The sequence below is a fragment of the Equus quagga genome, chromosome 2 (genome assembly GCF_021613505.1).
Source record: "Equus quagga isolate Etosha38 chromosome 2, UCLA_HA_Equagga_1.0, whole genome shotgun sequence".
Classification (NCBI taxonomy): domain Eukaryota; kingdom Metazoa; phylum Chordata; class Mammalia; order Perissodactyla; family Equidae; genus Equus; species Equus quagga.
This window is the reverse complement of record NC_060268.1, coordinates 158,621,258-158,636,526: the sequence shown is the minus strand read 5'-3', so window position 1 is coordinate 158,636,526 and position 15,269 is coordinate 158,621,258. Positions and strand designations below refer to the sequence as shown.

The following is a 15,269-nucleotide window of genomic DNA, read 5'->3' as shown; positions in this document are numbered from 1 at the left end:
TCAGTTAGGTGTGAATCCTTCCACATCATTTGATGTGTATTACATAGTGTCTAACTGTGGGCTCCCTCAAAGCAGTCGCATTGCAATGATTTGGATGTGAGTAATTTTGGAGGGATGTGATCCAAAGAAGCACGGTGAGGGAGTGGGGAAGTGAGACAGAAAAGGGAGAAAGCCAAGAAGCGTGTGTTAATGAACAGGTTAGCACTTTGGGCAACCAGCGCTCAATCCCACTGCGCCCCGTGAGAGACTGTGTAGAACACACTTCAGAATTGTCCCAGGAACAAGGAAGTTGGGGGATTTACCCACAACTCCCGTCCCGCATTGGTTGCAGGTTGCTCCCAGCAGCACACAGCCAGAGTAAGACCTCAAACAGAGAGACACAGGTGCTTGAGGGCAGAGGCTGCCTCGTGTAAGGAAACCCCACTGAAGCTGCGGATCTTTGGGGTGAACTGAGGGGAACTAGGCAGGGCACTAACAGTGCCTGATACACATCTGTAAATCTCTTTACATAAAAAGGATCCTGTTACACATTATATTATAAGAGTTAATTTTCCAAAGCTATGTTTAAAACTCAAATCATAAGTAATACCCACATTCAGATGTGTTGTAATTCCAAATGGGAACACATTGGTGACCACAGGGCTAACGCACAGATTATAGTTCAATAGTCAGTTCTGCAATAACTAGTTTGCATGTTACATTTCTTATCGAGGCTCTATCCTCCTACAGCCATTAGATAGGAGTGCCTGAATCGCTAATGTCTATTTTCTTCAACTGGACTTAATTACCCTTAAAACTAAAAATGAATTTCACTGGTAAGAAGAGGACATTAAGAAGAAAGTCTGATGATGGGTGTGATGAGTTTGATCAGGACCAAGATGTCAAATATCCTACCTCAGACCAATTCTTCAAAGCATCAGCCTCACTGACAATAGTTTATGACAGCAGTGTGCTGAAAATGGTCGTGCAAAGTCACTCAAAGACAAGACAGCGTGAAGGTATTTAGTTGTTTTGGGGAGTCACCTTTTATGGCAATAAAAATTACCCAAGACCTAAATATGTTTTGTGTAGTAAATTTTGCAAATTAGTTTTATAGACCCTGCCAAGCTGCTGTGCCATTTTGAGACTAAACAGAGTGGAGCATGAAAACAAGGCTTTCCATTTCATTCCATGGAAAATGAACAGCTTAATGTTTTTGTAAAAACATATGCAAAGAAGTCTAGTGATGGAAATCACTAGATGCCACACATAAATAACACACTGCCCATGAAGGAGAACATACTATTAAGGAAAAGCTTAGGCAACTTCAAGCTATTATTAGTAAGACCTATTAGTAATCGGGCACCAAGAACATTGAAAGAGTAGGCTGCTGTGGAAGAGCATCAAGAACCACTGTCTGACCACTCGGCCAGAGAGGAATTTGCACATGCACAGATCTCACTGGAAATGCACGTTCCCTGAGGGCAGGACTCTGCTTTATCTTATTCACAGAGTAAGTTCTCAATAGTTATTGAATAAAGGAATGAATCCAACTTGCTTGATGTTTGAAGATTAAAGTTATGTATGATCTTTACAAACCAGCAAGACCAAAGGACAAATGGTGCTTATTTTAGTAAATAACAGTAATAACAATAAATAATCGTAAGGGCTAATATTTAGTGAGGATTTACCATTTGCCCACACTGTGCTAACCATTTCATGTGAATTATCTCGTGTTCACCTGAAAATGACCCCATAAGGTAAGCGTTATTATCTCCATTTTATAGCCAAGAAACTGAAGCTTAGAAAGGTTAAACAACATGCAAAGATTGCACAAAGAATAATGATAGACAGAATCCAAACCCAGACCCACACTCTTTCCCCGCCACACTCCTCTGCCATTTATGCATTTAGAAAAGTTATTCTGAGGAAGATTTTTTCTTTTTTACTATGCCATGAAATATTGACAAAAATGTAGTAGTGACATTCAAATGATGAGAAAACAATGACGGAGAAAGTGAGAGAGTAGTGGCTTCTATGAAGCTGTGCCTGAGTCAGGGTTAAGCCGTCATTATATGATGCACCCATCCAGCATTAGCCATTATCAAGAAGACAGCATCCTAAAATGCGTTGTATATGTCATCTCAATGATGCTGAGGGGTAGTCTTCACGTTGGAGACGTTCCAGGCATTTTGGGGTCGTTGTAGGGCAATGAGATCCAAATTTTACTTTTTAGTTTTCAGGCCAGAGCAAGATGCTGTTATGACCATTTCAAGTGAGAAAAGGAATTACTTTCTATCTGGCTAAAGAAAACCTGTTATTAGCTAAATACTTCTTTTATTTAAATGAATTAAATTTAAATTGAATGCTGCAGCTGGTCTTTTTACAAACCTGAGCAGGCTGAAGCTGCATTGCAGCACTGAGATTTTCTTGTCATAACAACTTAACATAAAGTGTTAGCAATGAAATCAAAGCCAAGTCATGGCTCTATATTAAAAAATAATTCTGATTTGAAATTTTGCAACCTATCTGACACATTAAGACTCTGAGATATCAGATTTTTTAAATGGCACCATTGACCATCTTAATGGGTTTACAAAGTATATCTGAAAAATATTTTTTGCTGAACAGTGAAGGTAAAAACTAGCAGAGGAAACTTTCATTGACCCCCTTGAAATGGAATCAACTTAAGAATGCGAGCAGTTGTTAGGTATTATTAGTAGTATAACTTTAAAACAGAAAATTCTTATAACTCTTCTTTCAAAGCTTCTGGATTAGTTTCATTGAAGTGTCAGAAAACTATAAGACAAGTTGCTTAAAGACTTACTGTTTGCAAGGACTGTGTTCCTGTGAATCAAGAATTACTCGATGCTGTGAAACAATAACAAAATATAGAAATAGATTCTGACACTAATGTAAAACTGAAACTGACATCCATAACCTCCAACTCCGGATTTCTATCCTTATCAGAGCACATTCATTGTTCCCGCTGATTAATTTTAGATTTCCTTATTTAATTATTTAAAAATCATGAATGTTTCAAGTATACTTTACAGTACAGAGAACAATATGAAAAATAAGTTATCACCACCCAGTTTTAACAAATATCAGCATTTTACCACATTCAATTCCTTTTTAAAAGACGTGTATTACTACAATTACAGAATCTTCTGGTTTCCCTCTCTCACCAGAGGTCACTGCTATCCTAAAGTCGGTGTGTATCCTTCCTGTCCATTTTTTTTTTTTAAAGATTTTATTTTTTTCCTTTTTCTCCCCAAAGCCCCCCGGTACATAGTTGTATATTCTTCGTTGTGGGTCCTTCTACTTGTGGCATGTGGGACGCTGCCTCAGCGTGGTTTGACGATCAGTGCCATGTCCGTACCCAGGATTCGAACCAACGAAACACTGGGCCGCCTGCAGCGGAGCGCGCAAACTTAACCACTTGGCCACGGGGCCAGCCCCCTTCCTGTCCATTTTAATACTTAAACCACAGATGTAGATATCCCTAAACATATGTATGTCATGTATAGTATTTTTTAAAATTTTTAACATTTACATAAATGGTATACTGTTCATATCCTTCTGCAACTTAGTTGTTTGTAGTCACCAGAATCTGATGGAAATTTATCTGGGATAATTTGTTTCGTCTTATTTCATTCATTTTTTTCTTTTTTATTGAAGTATGTCTTAGTCAATTCTGGTTACTATAACAAGAATATCATAGACTGGTTGGCTTAAATAATGGACATTTATTTCTCACAGTTCTGGAGGCTGTCAGGTCCCAGATCAGGGTGCCAGCATGGATGGGTTCTGGTGAGGGCCCTCTTCCTCATTTGCTCACACGGTGGGGCAGAGAGAAAAAGAGAGAGAGAGAAAACAACCTCTTTCATGCTTTATAATGGCACTAATCCCATCGTGAGGGCTCCACCCTCATGACCTCCCAACGTCTCCGTCTTCAATACCATCACATTGGGATTAAGGTTTCAACAAACGTGCTTTGGGGAGACACAAACATTCAATCCATGGCAAAGTATAACCTACATACACTGTGCAGACTCTAGTGCAGAGCTGAACACCTCCACCCAGCTCAAGATGGAGACCATTTCCAGCACCCCCCAATTCTTTGTGCCTCTCCCAGTTCATCCTCAGAGGCAGCCACTAATGTGACCTCTAGCAGCATAAATTAATTTTGGCTGTTTTGAACTTTATATAAATGAAATCATACAGTATGCACTTTGAATCTCTTTTATTGTCAACATTGTGTCTGCGAGCTTCATCCAGGCTGTTGCATGTAGCGTTGATTTGTCCTTTATCAGTGGTATATAGTATTCCATTGTATGAAGGGAACACCATTTATTGACCTAGGAATGAAATTGCTGGGTCATAGTAAAGGCATACTATACAGAGTTGAGTAGTTGCAACAGAGATCCTATGGCCCAATAAGTCAAAAATATTTACTCTCATTCATTTAACAAACATTTAGTGAAAATTTGTTATGCATCAGACATTGTTCTGAGCATGGGGGTGTGTCATGGTGAGAAAATGGACAGGTATCCCTGTGTTTATAGAACTGGCATTCTTATGTTTTAGTAATATCATGAATTAGTAATCAGACATTATCTGCATGGTTTCTTGCCTATCTATTGGTGAGATTTTTCTGTTTTGTTTCTAAACATCTGTGCAACCTCTTTCGTGCCATTATAAGAAAATGCACGAAAAGGCAACCATTGCCTTTGTTAACCCCTCATGTGTTAAGCAGGGTAGACAAATGGCTAAGCGTTTTGGCCTGGAAGAGTGGGATTTTCCAAGCATCTCCTGGCACAAATGGTCCAGTTCCTACCACAGTAAATAGCATCTTCAAGTGGAGATTCAAAATCCCTCCTTACTGGCACCTCCCATCTCTGCAGTGTTCTTGCAGTGTGTGCCTGTGCGGGATGCTGTGCACTTGTAGACTGGGCTGGGCTGGCCCTGATCCCTGCCAGCAGACAGCCCTGTGAGTCAGCAGTAGTCACCCCCAGCTGCAAGGTCAATATGCAGTAATGCACAGCCTAGTCATAGTTCCTTGGAAAGAATTATTTGTTTAAAGTAAGTTCAGACCTTTTATTATGCTCTCCAAGAAGTTAACTATTCAGAAAACTTCTTCTTCCCCCAACCCACAAAATTAAAGAAAAAACAAGAACTCCAGAAAAATAGGGAACATCTGACTTCCATGAAAGTAAAAAAAACCAAAAAACAACACTCAAAATATCTTTTAAGAGTTTGAAGCTATATTCCCATGTTACTTTTACTCATAACAAGCAGGTGACTGACATTATCCAGGTATGAAAAACCATGAAATAAAAGATGAGTCAGAAAATATTGCTTTCAGTCCAGGTAATAAATGCTTACTTTGAATGTAGAGAAAGAAGTACACACTTAAAAAATTTCTGTCTTCCAGTATGGTATATATACACACAATGGAATACTACTCAGCCATAACAAAGGATAAAATCGTCCCATTCACAACAACATGGATGGACCTTGAGGGTATTATGTTAAGCAAAATAAGCCAGATAGAGAAAGACAAACTCTGACTGACTCCACTCCCATGTAGAAGTTAAATTCATGGACAAAGAGAACAGGTTACTGGTTACCAGGGGAAAGCGGGGGTGGGGGTGGGCACAGAGGGTGAAGTGGTACCCCTACAATATGACTGACAAATAATAATGTATAACTGAAATTTCACAAGGTTGTAAACTATCTTAACCTCAATAAAAAATAAAATAGAAAAAAAATTAATCTCTTCCAGCCCTCATTAAATAAATGCCAAACAAATATTTTAAAACAGAGATTTGGAGGGGCCCTAAGGTCTTGGTTTTCCCTTACCTGAGTCATTGTTTCCTCCACCTAGCCTGGAGTGCCATAAGGGAGGACATTCTTGTTTGTGACTGAATTCCCATTTGTGGAATAAATACATGAGCATAGTGCTTACTCAGCATAATTCCTGGCACAACACAGTAGGGGCTTAATAAACAATTGCTGATATTGCTATTGTTTTTGTTACTTTAATTGTTGTTATCATGATCATTATTGTAGCCAAAGGGAACTTTGGATATTGACCACATCAGCCCCGTATATTACAGACTGAAAAAATTTAGAAAACTGACTAGCACCACCATCCCCCCAATTATGCAGGCCAAGAACCTGCAATTGTCCACAGCACCTCCGCTTTCCTCATCCCTGACAAACAGGCCACTCTGCCTTCTAAAGTTCCCTTTGCTCCACCCCAGGACCATCATCCTAGTCCAACCTGTCGTCATCTCTTGTCTTTCATGGCAGAACTTCTGACCGTCTGCCTCACCCACCAGGCCCCTTCACCTAGGGACCATAGTGATCCTTTCTTTCTTTTTTTTTTAAATTACTATTTATATATATATATTTTTTTAATTGAGGTAACATTGGTTTATAACATTATATAAATTTCAGGTGTACATCATTATATTTCAATTTCTGTGTAGATTACATCATGTTCACCACCCAGAGACTAATTGCCATCCATCACTGCACACATGTGCCCTGTCACCTCTTTCACCCTCCTTCCCTGGTAGCCACCAATCTAATCTCTGTGTCTATGAGTTTGTTTGTTGTCGTTGTTGTTTTTATCTTCTATATATGGGTAAGATCATACAGTGTTTGACTTTCTCCCTCTGACTTATCTCACTCAGCATAAAAGCCCTCAAGGTCTAACCATGTTGTCACAAATGGCAAGATTTCATCCTTTTTTATGGCTGAGTAGTATTCAACTGTATGTATATACCATATCTTCTTTATCCATTCATCCCTTGATGGGCATTTAGGTTGTTTCCAAGTCTTGGCTGTTGTGAATAATGCTGCAGTGAACATAGGGGCGCGTGTATCTTTATGCATTCATGTTTTTTTGTTCTTTGGATAAAGACCCAGCAGTGGAATAGCTGGATCATATGGTAGTTCTATTCTTAATTTTTCAAGGACTCTCCATACTTTTTTCCATATATGGTGATCCTTTCAAAATGCAAATTTTAATAAAACACAATTCTTATTATTACAGAAGGACATGTTCAATTTTAATTAATTAAAATTTTTTTAATTTTAGGTAAATTTAATTTTCAAAATTTAAAACTTTACATTCTCCCCCAGAGATCGCCACCATTCATACTTTAGCATATGTTTGCCCCACCTTGACAACATCTGTCACAATTATAGTTTTACATTTATTTGTATGATATTTAAAACAATGGGTATCTTCCCCAAAGGTGATAAACTCCCTAAGGACAAGGACCTTGTCTGGTTTCCCCCAAGTGTAGCCCCAGTTCCTAGAAGAGTGGGTGACACATGTTGCTAACTTAACAAATATTCATTGAGTGAATAAACAAAGTCAGTCTTTGAAAAAGTAAACAATAATTGAGGTGTATTTTGGGGTGTGTGAGCCGCTCACACCAGCCCTCTTTCTTAGAATTAATTCCCCAACCCAGTGGGTTAGTTCATGATAATCACGTATGTAGTACATGACTCCACCCCCCGATAATTGATTGGGTCAGGGTAGACACATGACCAGAGCTGAGCCAATCAGATTATTTTTCCTGGGAACTGGGATCTGGACTCCAGTGGCAGCCAGTGAGTCCAAGATTTGTCTGGAACCGAGGGACTGGTAGACGCTTGGGCGGTGGCGGACTCCTGCTGTGTGGGTGAAGAAACAGAGAAAAACAGTCTGCAGATAGAGAAGAGTAAAACAGACACACAGTGCTAAGCAGAGATAAGAGATGGAGAAAAGTATCTTGTTCTCCAAGATTTGCTGCTTCCTGGTTCTCCTCCGAGAAGCCCAGATGTCTGTGGAAAATGAGACACCGCTATATATTGGAAATAAAGCTCTCTCTCCTTTTTTAGCTGCCTCAGCTGAATTTCTAGTGCCTGTAAACCAAACAGTCTTAACTAAGACATGCGCTATTCATATATTAGGTGGTAAAATTAATCAAAGTGATCACAATAATCTGCCTGGGGCAGCACCTTGTGGATGACAGTCCAAATCCTGGGCAGATTCACCGAGGTGGGAACACCCAGCCTACTGAGGCTTCCTCTGCCTGCTTGAGCCTCTTGGGCAAGAAATGAACCAACTACAGGGATATCTTCTGCTTGAGACAGAAAGGGCAGGATGCAAGCTGGAGCTATACTTGACTTTGAGAGTCTTGAATCTTTCACCTGAAACAGACATATGGATTCAAACAGGATGAAAAACAGTAATTTCTATGACATTTCTGAATAGAGAATTGGAAAAAAAAAAGCGGGGGGGGGGTATCAAACCAAAATCAGACTCATATTTTTGGTTATTTGTGGTTTCAGGCTATTTAAAGAGACTGCCTTTGAATTCCCCAAGGGAATTTTTTTTTTCTGTTCTTTTTGTCAGCCAGTGGCCAACTAAGGGTTTGCTGGCTTCTGGAAAATCCAGGGGATTTTGAAAAAGAAAATCTGTGGTGGCTTATGGTTAAATGGAACTATGCAGACTAATCTTTTATACCAAGATGATGCTGGTAACCCCCTACCAGGCAGGAATACACTTGCCGCATGATCAGTAGTTGAGACAGATGTATGAAACCATCCACACTCTCATGCCTAAAGGTCTTAAAACACAACGTGCTAGTTTGGGGACCAGATGTCTGGCCAGTGTTAGGGACACAGCCTGGAGTGATGGAATAATTTTCCTCTGTGACTCTAATTGTGTCCTTGGCCTCTTTGGCCAAGCAAGTTACCAGATTTCCCTCCGGTGCTGTAGGGGCACAGTCATTTGCTAAGGCTGGACCTTGAAGTGGTTCGATCAAAAAATTCTGCTCCATTTGGACCCTCCCCAGAGTCAAGGCTAAGACGGGAGGCTGAGACTCTCAATGGCATCATGTAAAGAAGCCTGTTGAGATTTTGCTGATGAACTTCTTGTGTGGGGAGTCAGAGAGAGGCAACTTCCACCACCTGGTGGTTTGGCCAGGAGGAGGGGTGTATTATTATGGCTGCAATTAGTAAGCAGTGGGGCTGAGCAGACAGGGCAGAGCTGGTGCCTCATTCTCGTCTCATTCCCAGCAACCAAAGAGAGGAGAAGTCTGGCCAGCAGTTTACTTTCCCCTAGAGAAAATGGAAGTTGGCCTCACTGTCTACTCCAAATTGAGGAGGAACCATCCTCAAGACACTCCCCAAACAACTCAATTAAGGCTGACCTGAAAGAGAGAAAGAAAGAGAAGGAGGAGAAGAGAGAGAAGAAAGAAAAAAGCACAAGGGCCCTGGACTGCTTGTAGTCTATGAATTGGCAGGTTATTTGTGCCAGGCCCTCCTGTTTGTCCCTACCAGAGGACAGCTAGGGACTGAAAGGGACACTGCAAGGCCAGCTGCTGGAGGTGAAGGTGCTAAAACCACTTTGGCCAGGAGAGGGCCCCAAATTTCCCTCCAATTTGCACATTTCTGGGTAATAGTCCAGTTAGACCTCACTTTACATAATAGTTATCCACCATCCTAGAGTGCAGAAGGGACCAGAAGGATCACCAGAGACCCAGAGATGGGAAGTGACTTCAAGGTCACAAGGCTGGGTTGTGGTTGAGTGGGACTAGAACCCAGGCTGGGTAAGTCCTGCCTCTGTTAACTCTTCTTAGGCATCACTTTCAGCAGCAGCACCTACAAATCTGTTGAGATCCCAGTAATTTTAAAAGACAAGCCATTTACTGAGTGCCTGGCACGTATAAGCCCGGTGCTGGGTTGGGTGTGTGTGTCAGGTGGCCGAGGCGCTGAGTAGGACAAGATGGTGCCAGAGTCTAAGTTCATGGTCCTCAACACCCTCACAGGCTTCTTACTGGTTTATAATGCACAACCTAAGCACAACAAAGTTAAAAAAACAATAAAAGACGTAAATAAAAGTTCAATACAGTAGTGGCTGAGCTGTCCTAGGTCAATGTATGATTAGTAACCAAATGAACAAGCACCAATTGCCATGAACTTCCTGCGGAGGAAGTGAGAATTATACTGTGCCTTTGTTTAGCATTTGACTGTTTTCAGTGCTTTCTTGTATGTTGCCTTCTTTGGGGTGGTCACGAAGACCACATGGGAAAGAGGGTGCATTTGGGGAGCTGATTTGCATGTGCACAGAGGATCGTGGAGACACCCAGGTCCCTGCCATGGAGGAGTGTCCTGCCTCCATTGCAGGGTGTGATTCTTGTGTGAATGAGAATTGGAATGAGGGTCTCTAGGGTTCGAGGGAGGGCAAGGTGTTTGTAAATGCACTAAGTGTGCCCTTTAGATGAACTCCTCCTGCCTATGAAGAGGCTCATACACTTGGTGGAGGAGAAGACAGCTGGTCTGGGACAGCCTAGCTGTGTGGCATCAGGCAATTTTCTTAGTTTCTTTCAGCTCAGTTTGCTGCTCTGTAAAACTAGAGGAATAAATAACCTCTCTGGTCCCTTCCAGTAGGAAAATTCTTTGGTTCTAAGCATTCTACAATTATCTGTTTTTGAAAAATCAGATTTTCAGGTATCAGTCAGTTTGCATCTTTATTTTGGGTCCTCTTTCCCTTATTCATCCTAAACTTCTGGGGGTCTTTTTAGGATTATATTTTCTCATTTGAACTCACACAATGTCCTTGGATTGGAGTCATCCCCAGCTCATTGATGGAGGTGGCAAAACAGAGTTTACCTACACCTCTCCAGCACTACTGGCTCCTTCAGCAGATGTTTTCAACACAGACTACTCAGTGTACCCATTATGTGCCAAGCATGCTGGGCTGTTGAATGGATGAGACAGTCCTGTCTCCAGGGAGCCTTCAGGTGGTCTCAGTCATTTCTGGGGAGTGCAGGCACGTGTGAGACCCGCAGGAAGAGTGTATTGAACAGAAAGGAACGCTGAAGCCCTGTTGGGAAGGACACCTACACGACGGTGAAATGTACCCCAGAAAGAAAGGTGAGCCTGTGTCATTTTATATTTACAGCCTCTTGGACACATGGCCTCAGGAGGAAAAAGAGCTTTTCTCCCACAGGTATAAATAACTTCCACCCAACTAATCCTGAGATCTCAGCACCATGGGGTTGGAGTGGGTCTGGCGCTCAGCTGTTTCCTCCAGGTGAAGTAATTCCAGAGCACAGGGGAAGCGGGGAGTACCCAAGTTGTGCTTCGAGACCACAAACTTAAGAGATGTCAGGTTGTCTGGGGTTTCTTTGGCCGGAAGAAGGCCGTCACCTTGTAGGTGAGCACTGAGTCACTAGGACAGCAAGGGAGCATGGAAGCCTTCCTCTCTCTTCCAGATCTCTTTGCTTAGGGTCATGCTTAGTGTGGATCCTGGTCCAGAAGAAGGAAGGTGGGTGGGAAACCACTAGTACCTCTTAGGGGAGCCAACTGCTCTGACTTACAAGGGGATGCAAGCCAAGCCAACCCCCCTCCTCTTCTGTTCCTCCAACAGCTGAACACCAGCTCCACTCACCAGGGGCTTCTCAGGCTTAATCCGCACTTCCAGAACACCTTGCCGTCCACAGAGGAAGAGTGGCCAGGTGCCATTATGAACCCTCTACTGTGAACACACAGGCTGTCTTGATTCATCATCAGAGGCCCTCCCAGGTTCCTACAGTCCAGCCTTCCCTGGAGGGGACCTCAGTGCTGAGGACCTGTCCCCACTCTCCCTCCCACCCCCACAGGGAACAGGCCTTGCTTAGGGCATGGTGTCTTATTTCCTCCTTTTCCCGTCACTGAGCGCCACTGCCAGGTCACCTTCTCCCAGGACACCTGCTCCAGCATCCACAGTGGTTTTCTATCATCTTCTCTGAGAGAGAAGCCCTGTGCCATGTGTCAAGGTCCCTCACAACCTGGACCACCAACACTTATCCTTCTCCTATGTCCTTCTCCTGTGCCTCATCCTCTTCCCTGACCCTTCCCCCAGTGGACACTGTCCTCTTGGTCCTCTGCCTGTCCCCAGCTGGTTCAGGCTGCAGGTTGCTCATGTTCTCCTCGCTCTGCCTTTTCTTCTCCCCTGATCATTCATTCAGTGGATTCGTGTAGCGTGGCTCCTACTGTGTTTAAGGTGCCATGCTTGGCTGGACGAGGAGTGTGAAAAAGTACAAGATAACTTACAGCCAGTCCTTGGGCACCAGGTGCTTTCAGAGGAAATGGGGTGTGGGATGGACAGATACACACATGTCAAAGCAGCTCAGGGCAAGTGCTGCTGGCTTGGAGGAGTTCCGAGGACGCAGAATATTCCAAGGTGCTCCAAACTCTGCCCATCCTCCAGGGCCCTGCACAGACACAGCCCCTCCCTGAAGCTCTCCTTGATTATTCCAGGCCTCCATTTTCTGGAGTCCTAATGCACATTTTATTAGATACAGTCTTAATGGTCTCCCCCTTTCTCAGCTGGACTGTCTGGTCTTTTGAGGGAAGGGACAAGCATCTGTCTATTGGATTCAGTTTTCAGTTCCATAAACATTAACTGTCTCACTCTCTTCTGTCTCTTAGTGCCTTGTGAATGAGCACAGAATAGGTGCTCAATAATCCTAAAATTCTGGAATTTTAAAGAAGAGATTTTTAAAAATATTTATTTTTAAATATCAAAATCCATACATGTTCATTAGGAAGAACAAAGAACTCAAAAATGTCTCCATAGAAATAACTACTGCTAAGAGTTTGGAGTGTATATAGAAGGGAAGCTTAAAGGACCTTCTAGTTGAGCACCCACATTCTACAAATGAGGACCTTAAGGTGACCCTAAAGCCTGAGGCATTGAGTGATTTGCTCCAGGTCAGATACTTAGTGGCACATTTTGGCATTCTAGCATCCTTTCCCAAGAAGACTGGAGGAATAGTGGGATACTGTGCACCAAGCAAATGTGTGAATCAAGTCTTAGATGGGTACAGGGGTTCTGACAGTGCAGAGAAGAAAATGTGAACACAATAAAGTCATAAAGCTCTTTGCCCCCATTTTCGATGTTTCACATTAGTCCACAGTCACAAAGCTTTATTGTGACTGTGAAACGATAGGATTAGTTGTGAAAACACTACCTCTTTAAATATTTGAAACTAGAATGGAAAAAATGTTGAAATACGGGGGGGGGGGGGGGGGGGGGGGGATAGGGGTGTAAATTGAATTAAATAGTAATTGTACTCCAAGTCCAGAGACTGACAAGTGGCTTGGAAAGTTGGTTTTCCAGACCAGAGGGAGAGGCGGTGAGAAAGCCAGAGCCTGGGGCCAATGACGAGCTGGCCCCCAACCCAGTGGATTTTCCCACCATTGTGTGCTCCCTTCCCTCCTCGCCACCAGGGGAGGGTCCCAGGGGAGCCCTGGGCTTAAGGCAGTCGTGTTATGCAGTCTTGTAACCTGGCTGGTAAATGATGTCACGGGTTAGTTACACAGGCCTAGATCGATGAATGACTCAGGCAGCGGATCGATCACATTTCCGGGGAGAACTCACCCTCTGTGACCCTCAGCGGGGCAGGTGGTTTATCAAAAGAGGCTCCGACTTGAAGGGTTTAATGCTGGCCCCTTCTCCATTCCCGTCTCCTCCTCAGGGGGCCTGGGCAGCAAGAGCAGGGCAATAAACTACTTTTCATTAAAGAGATCTGGGGGAAAGGAGTGGGAGGGGGACGCAAAGATGGGGACAAAAAGGCACAGATCCGCTCCAAGACCGAAGGCCAGGGTGGGTACACTTCCCCCCGCCCCTCCTCCCTCCGAAGCCACCCTGAGTTTCTGTGCCCGGCGAAGTAGCCCAGTGTCGCGCCAGGCCGCTGGCTGCGCTCTCGGCTCGGTGGGGGCGCGTCGGCCCGCCCTGGCCTCTCGGGCCGGGCTGCAGCCCCCTCCCCGCCGCCCCGAGCCCCTCCCCCGGGCCTGGAGCCCCTCCCCGCGCGCTTCCCCTCTCTCCCCTCCCCTCCCCTCCCTTCCCTTCCCTGCCTGCCCGGCTCTGCCTCCGCCTCCTGCGCCCATAGCCTCCGCCAGCGCCGAGCCCCCGGAGCCAGAGCGCGGCGAAGGGGCGCCGCTGGCCCCTCCCCAGCGCGCTGACAGCAGGCTCCGGGGCCCCCGCCCCGTCCCCTCGCCGGCGGGACACACCCCCGCCCCTCCTCTGCTCCGCCAGTTCCCGCCGGACCCACCGGGCGGCGGAGAGAGCGGGCGGACGAGCCGGAGAGCGGCAGCGGCGGCAGCGGCGGCGGCGCCGCAGGAGGAAGGGGCGCGCGGCAGGCCCACGGGGAGCCGCCCCAGGCGCACCGGGCCCGCTTGCCCCCCGGGACCGTCCCCACCCCGGGGCCGTACCTGTGGGTGCCGGGAGCCCGGGCAGCAGCGCGCTGGGCCAGGGTGGCGGTGACCCTGGGGACCCGGGAAGCAGGAGAAGGAGCCGGAGCCCTACCGGGATGAGAAGGTGACGCCGCCGGGGGGCGCCACTCGCTTTGTGGGGGAAGATGCTCGCCTACTGCGTGCAAGATGCCACCGTGGTGGACGTGGAGAAGCGGAGGAACCCTTCCAAGCATTATGTGAGTACTGTCCCGACCGACCCCTGCAGGGGGCTGGCCAGGGCCCCCCGGGAGGCCCCCACCCCCGGGTGGCCCCTCGCCCCTCCCCGCTCTTAAGTCCTGAAGCTAAGTGCCCGCAGGGCAGCCCTCGGCTGTGGAGTTTCTTCACAGGGCTGTGATCTGCAGGGAAGCCTTTTCTGTCCTTCCTCTCCACTCCTCCCCCTGCTCCCCCCCAACCCCTCGGTCCCGTTTTCTTTTTTTGGCATTGGAGTTGGCAAGTGGCTGCCCTTGTCTGTTACAACGGTGAAGTCATCTGTCCGCCTGAGCTTTGATGGATGGTGGGGGGAGCGTTCGTCAAACCCCCGCTGTGAAGCTCCGTCGGGAAAGAGCATCTTCCTGGCCATCCCTGGGGGCTCGGGTCGCTCACGCTCACCCAGACCCAGAAGCTTTCACAGGTTTGCCCAGGGGAAGGCAGCTTCGCGCTCTCCTCTCACCTTAGCCCCGGTCTCTGCCTGCGTAGGTCTGGATCTGGGGGCACAGGGAGGCCGCCGCACCCCCTGCCCCACTCCACCCTCAGCCCTGAGCTTTGATTTCCTTCTTAAAGTCATTGCATCCGTCGGTGTGAGAAGAATTGTGGCTTTTCCTTTTATCCCTCCTCTGGACGTGACCCTTAACCGGGTTCATTTCCTCTTAAGTGATGCTCCATCTCCAGACACGAGGAGGCAAATGTTTGCTGTGGTCTCAGAGGAACGGCTGGCTGCCCCTCCCCCTTCCTTCCCCAAACTTAATGAGAAGGGGCTAAGGTTGATTGAGCCGAGCTCCCGG

General features: G+C 45.7%; 1 protein-coding gene and 1 long non-coding RNA gene across 3 annotated transcripts in view; one reads left to right on the top strand and one right to left on the bottom strand.

Moving 5' to 3' along the window:
* Positions 1-7,071: 7,071 nt before the first annotated feature.
* LOC124234740 (uncharacterized) lies at positions 7,072-14,364 on the bottom strand. The gene is made up of 3 exons (XR_006887383.1): positions 14,248-14,364; positions 13,415-13,516; positions 7,072-8,193 (listed from the first exon to the last, which is right to left on the bottom strand). It is a non-coding gene; the product is annotated as an uncharacterized LOC124234740 (long non-coding RNA).
* SH3PXD2A (SH3 and PX domains 2A) overlaps positions 14,254-15,269 on the top strand; it is a 244,551-nt gene continuing 243,535 nt past the window's right edge. For both annotated transcript variants that reach the window (XM_046652134.1, XM_046652133.1), the window contains exon 1: positions 14,254-14,465. In XM_046652134.1, the coding sequence (XP_046508090.1) occupies positions 14,394-14,465 (72 nt within the window). In that variant the 5' untranslated portion in view covers positions 14,254-14,393. The remainder of the gene's footprint in view (positions 14,466-15,269) is intronic.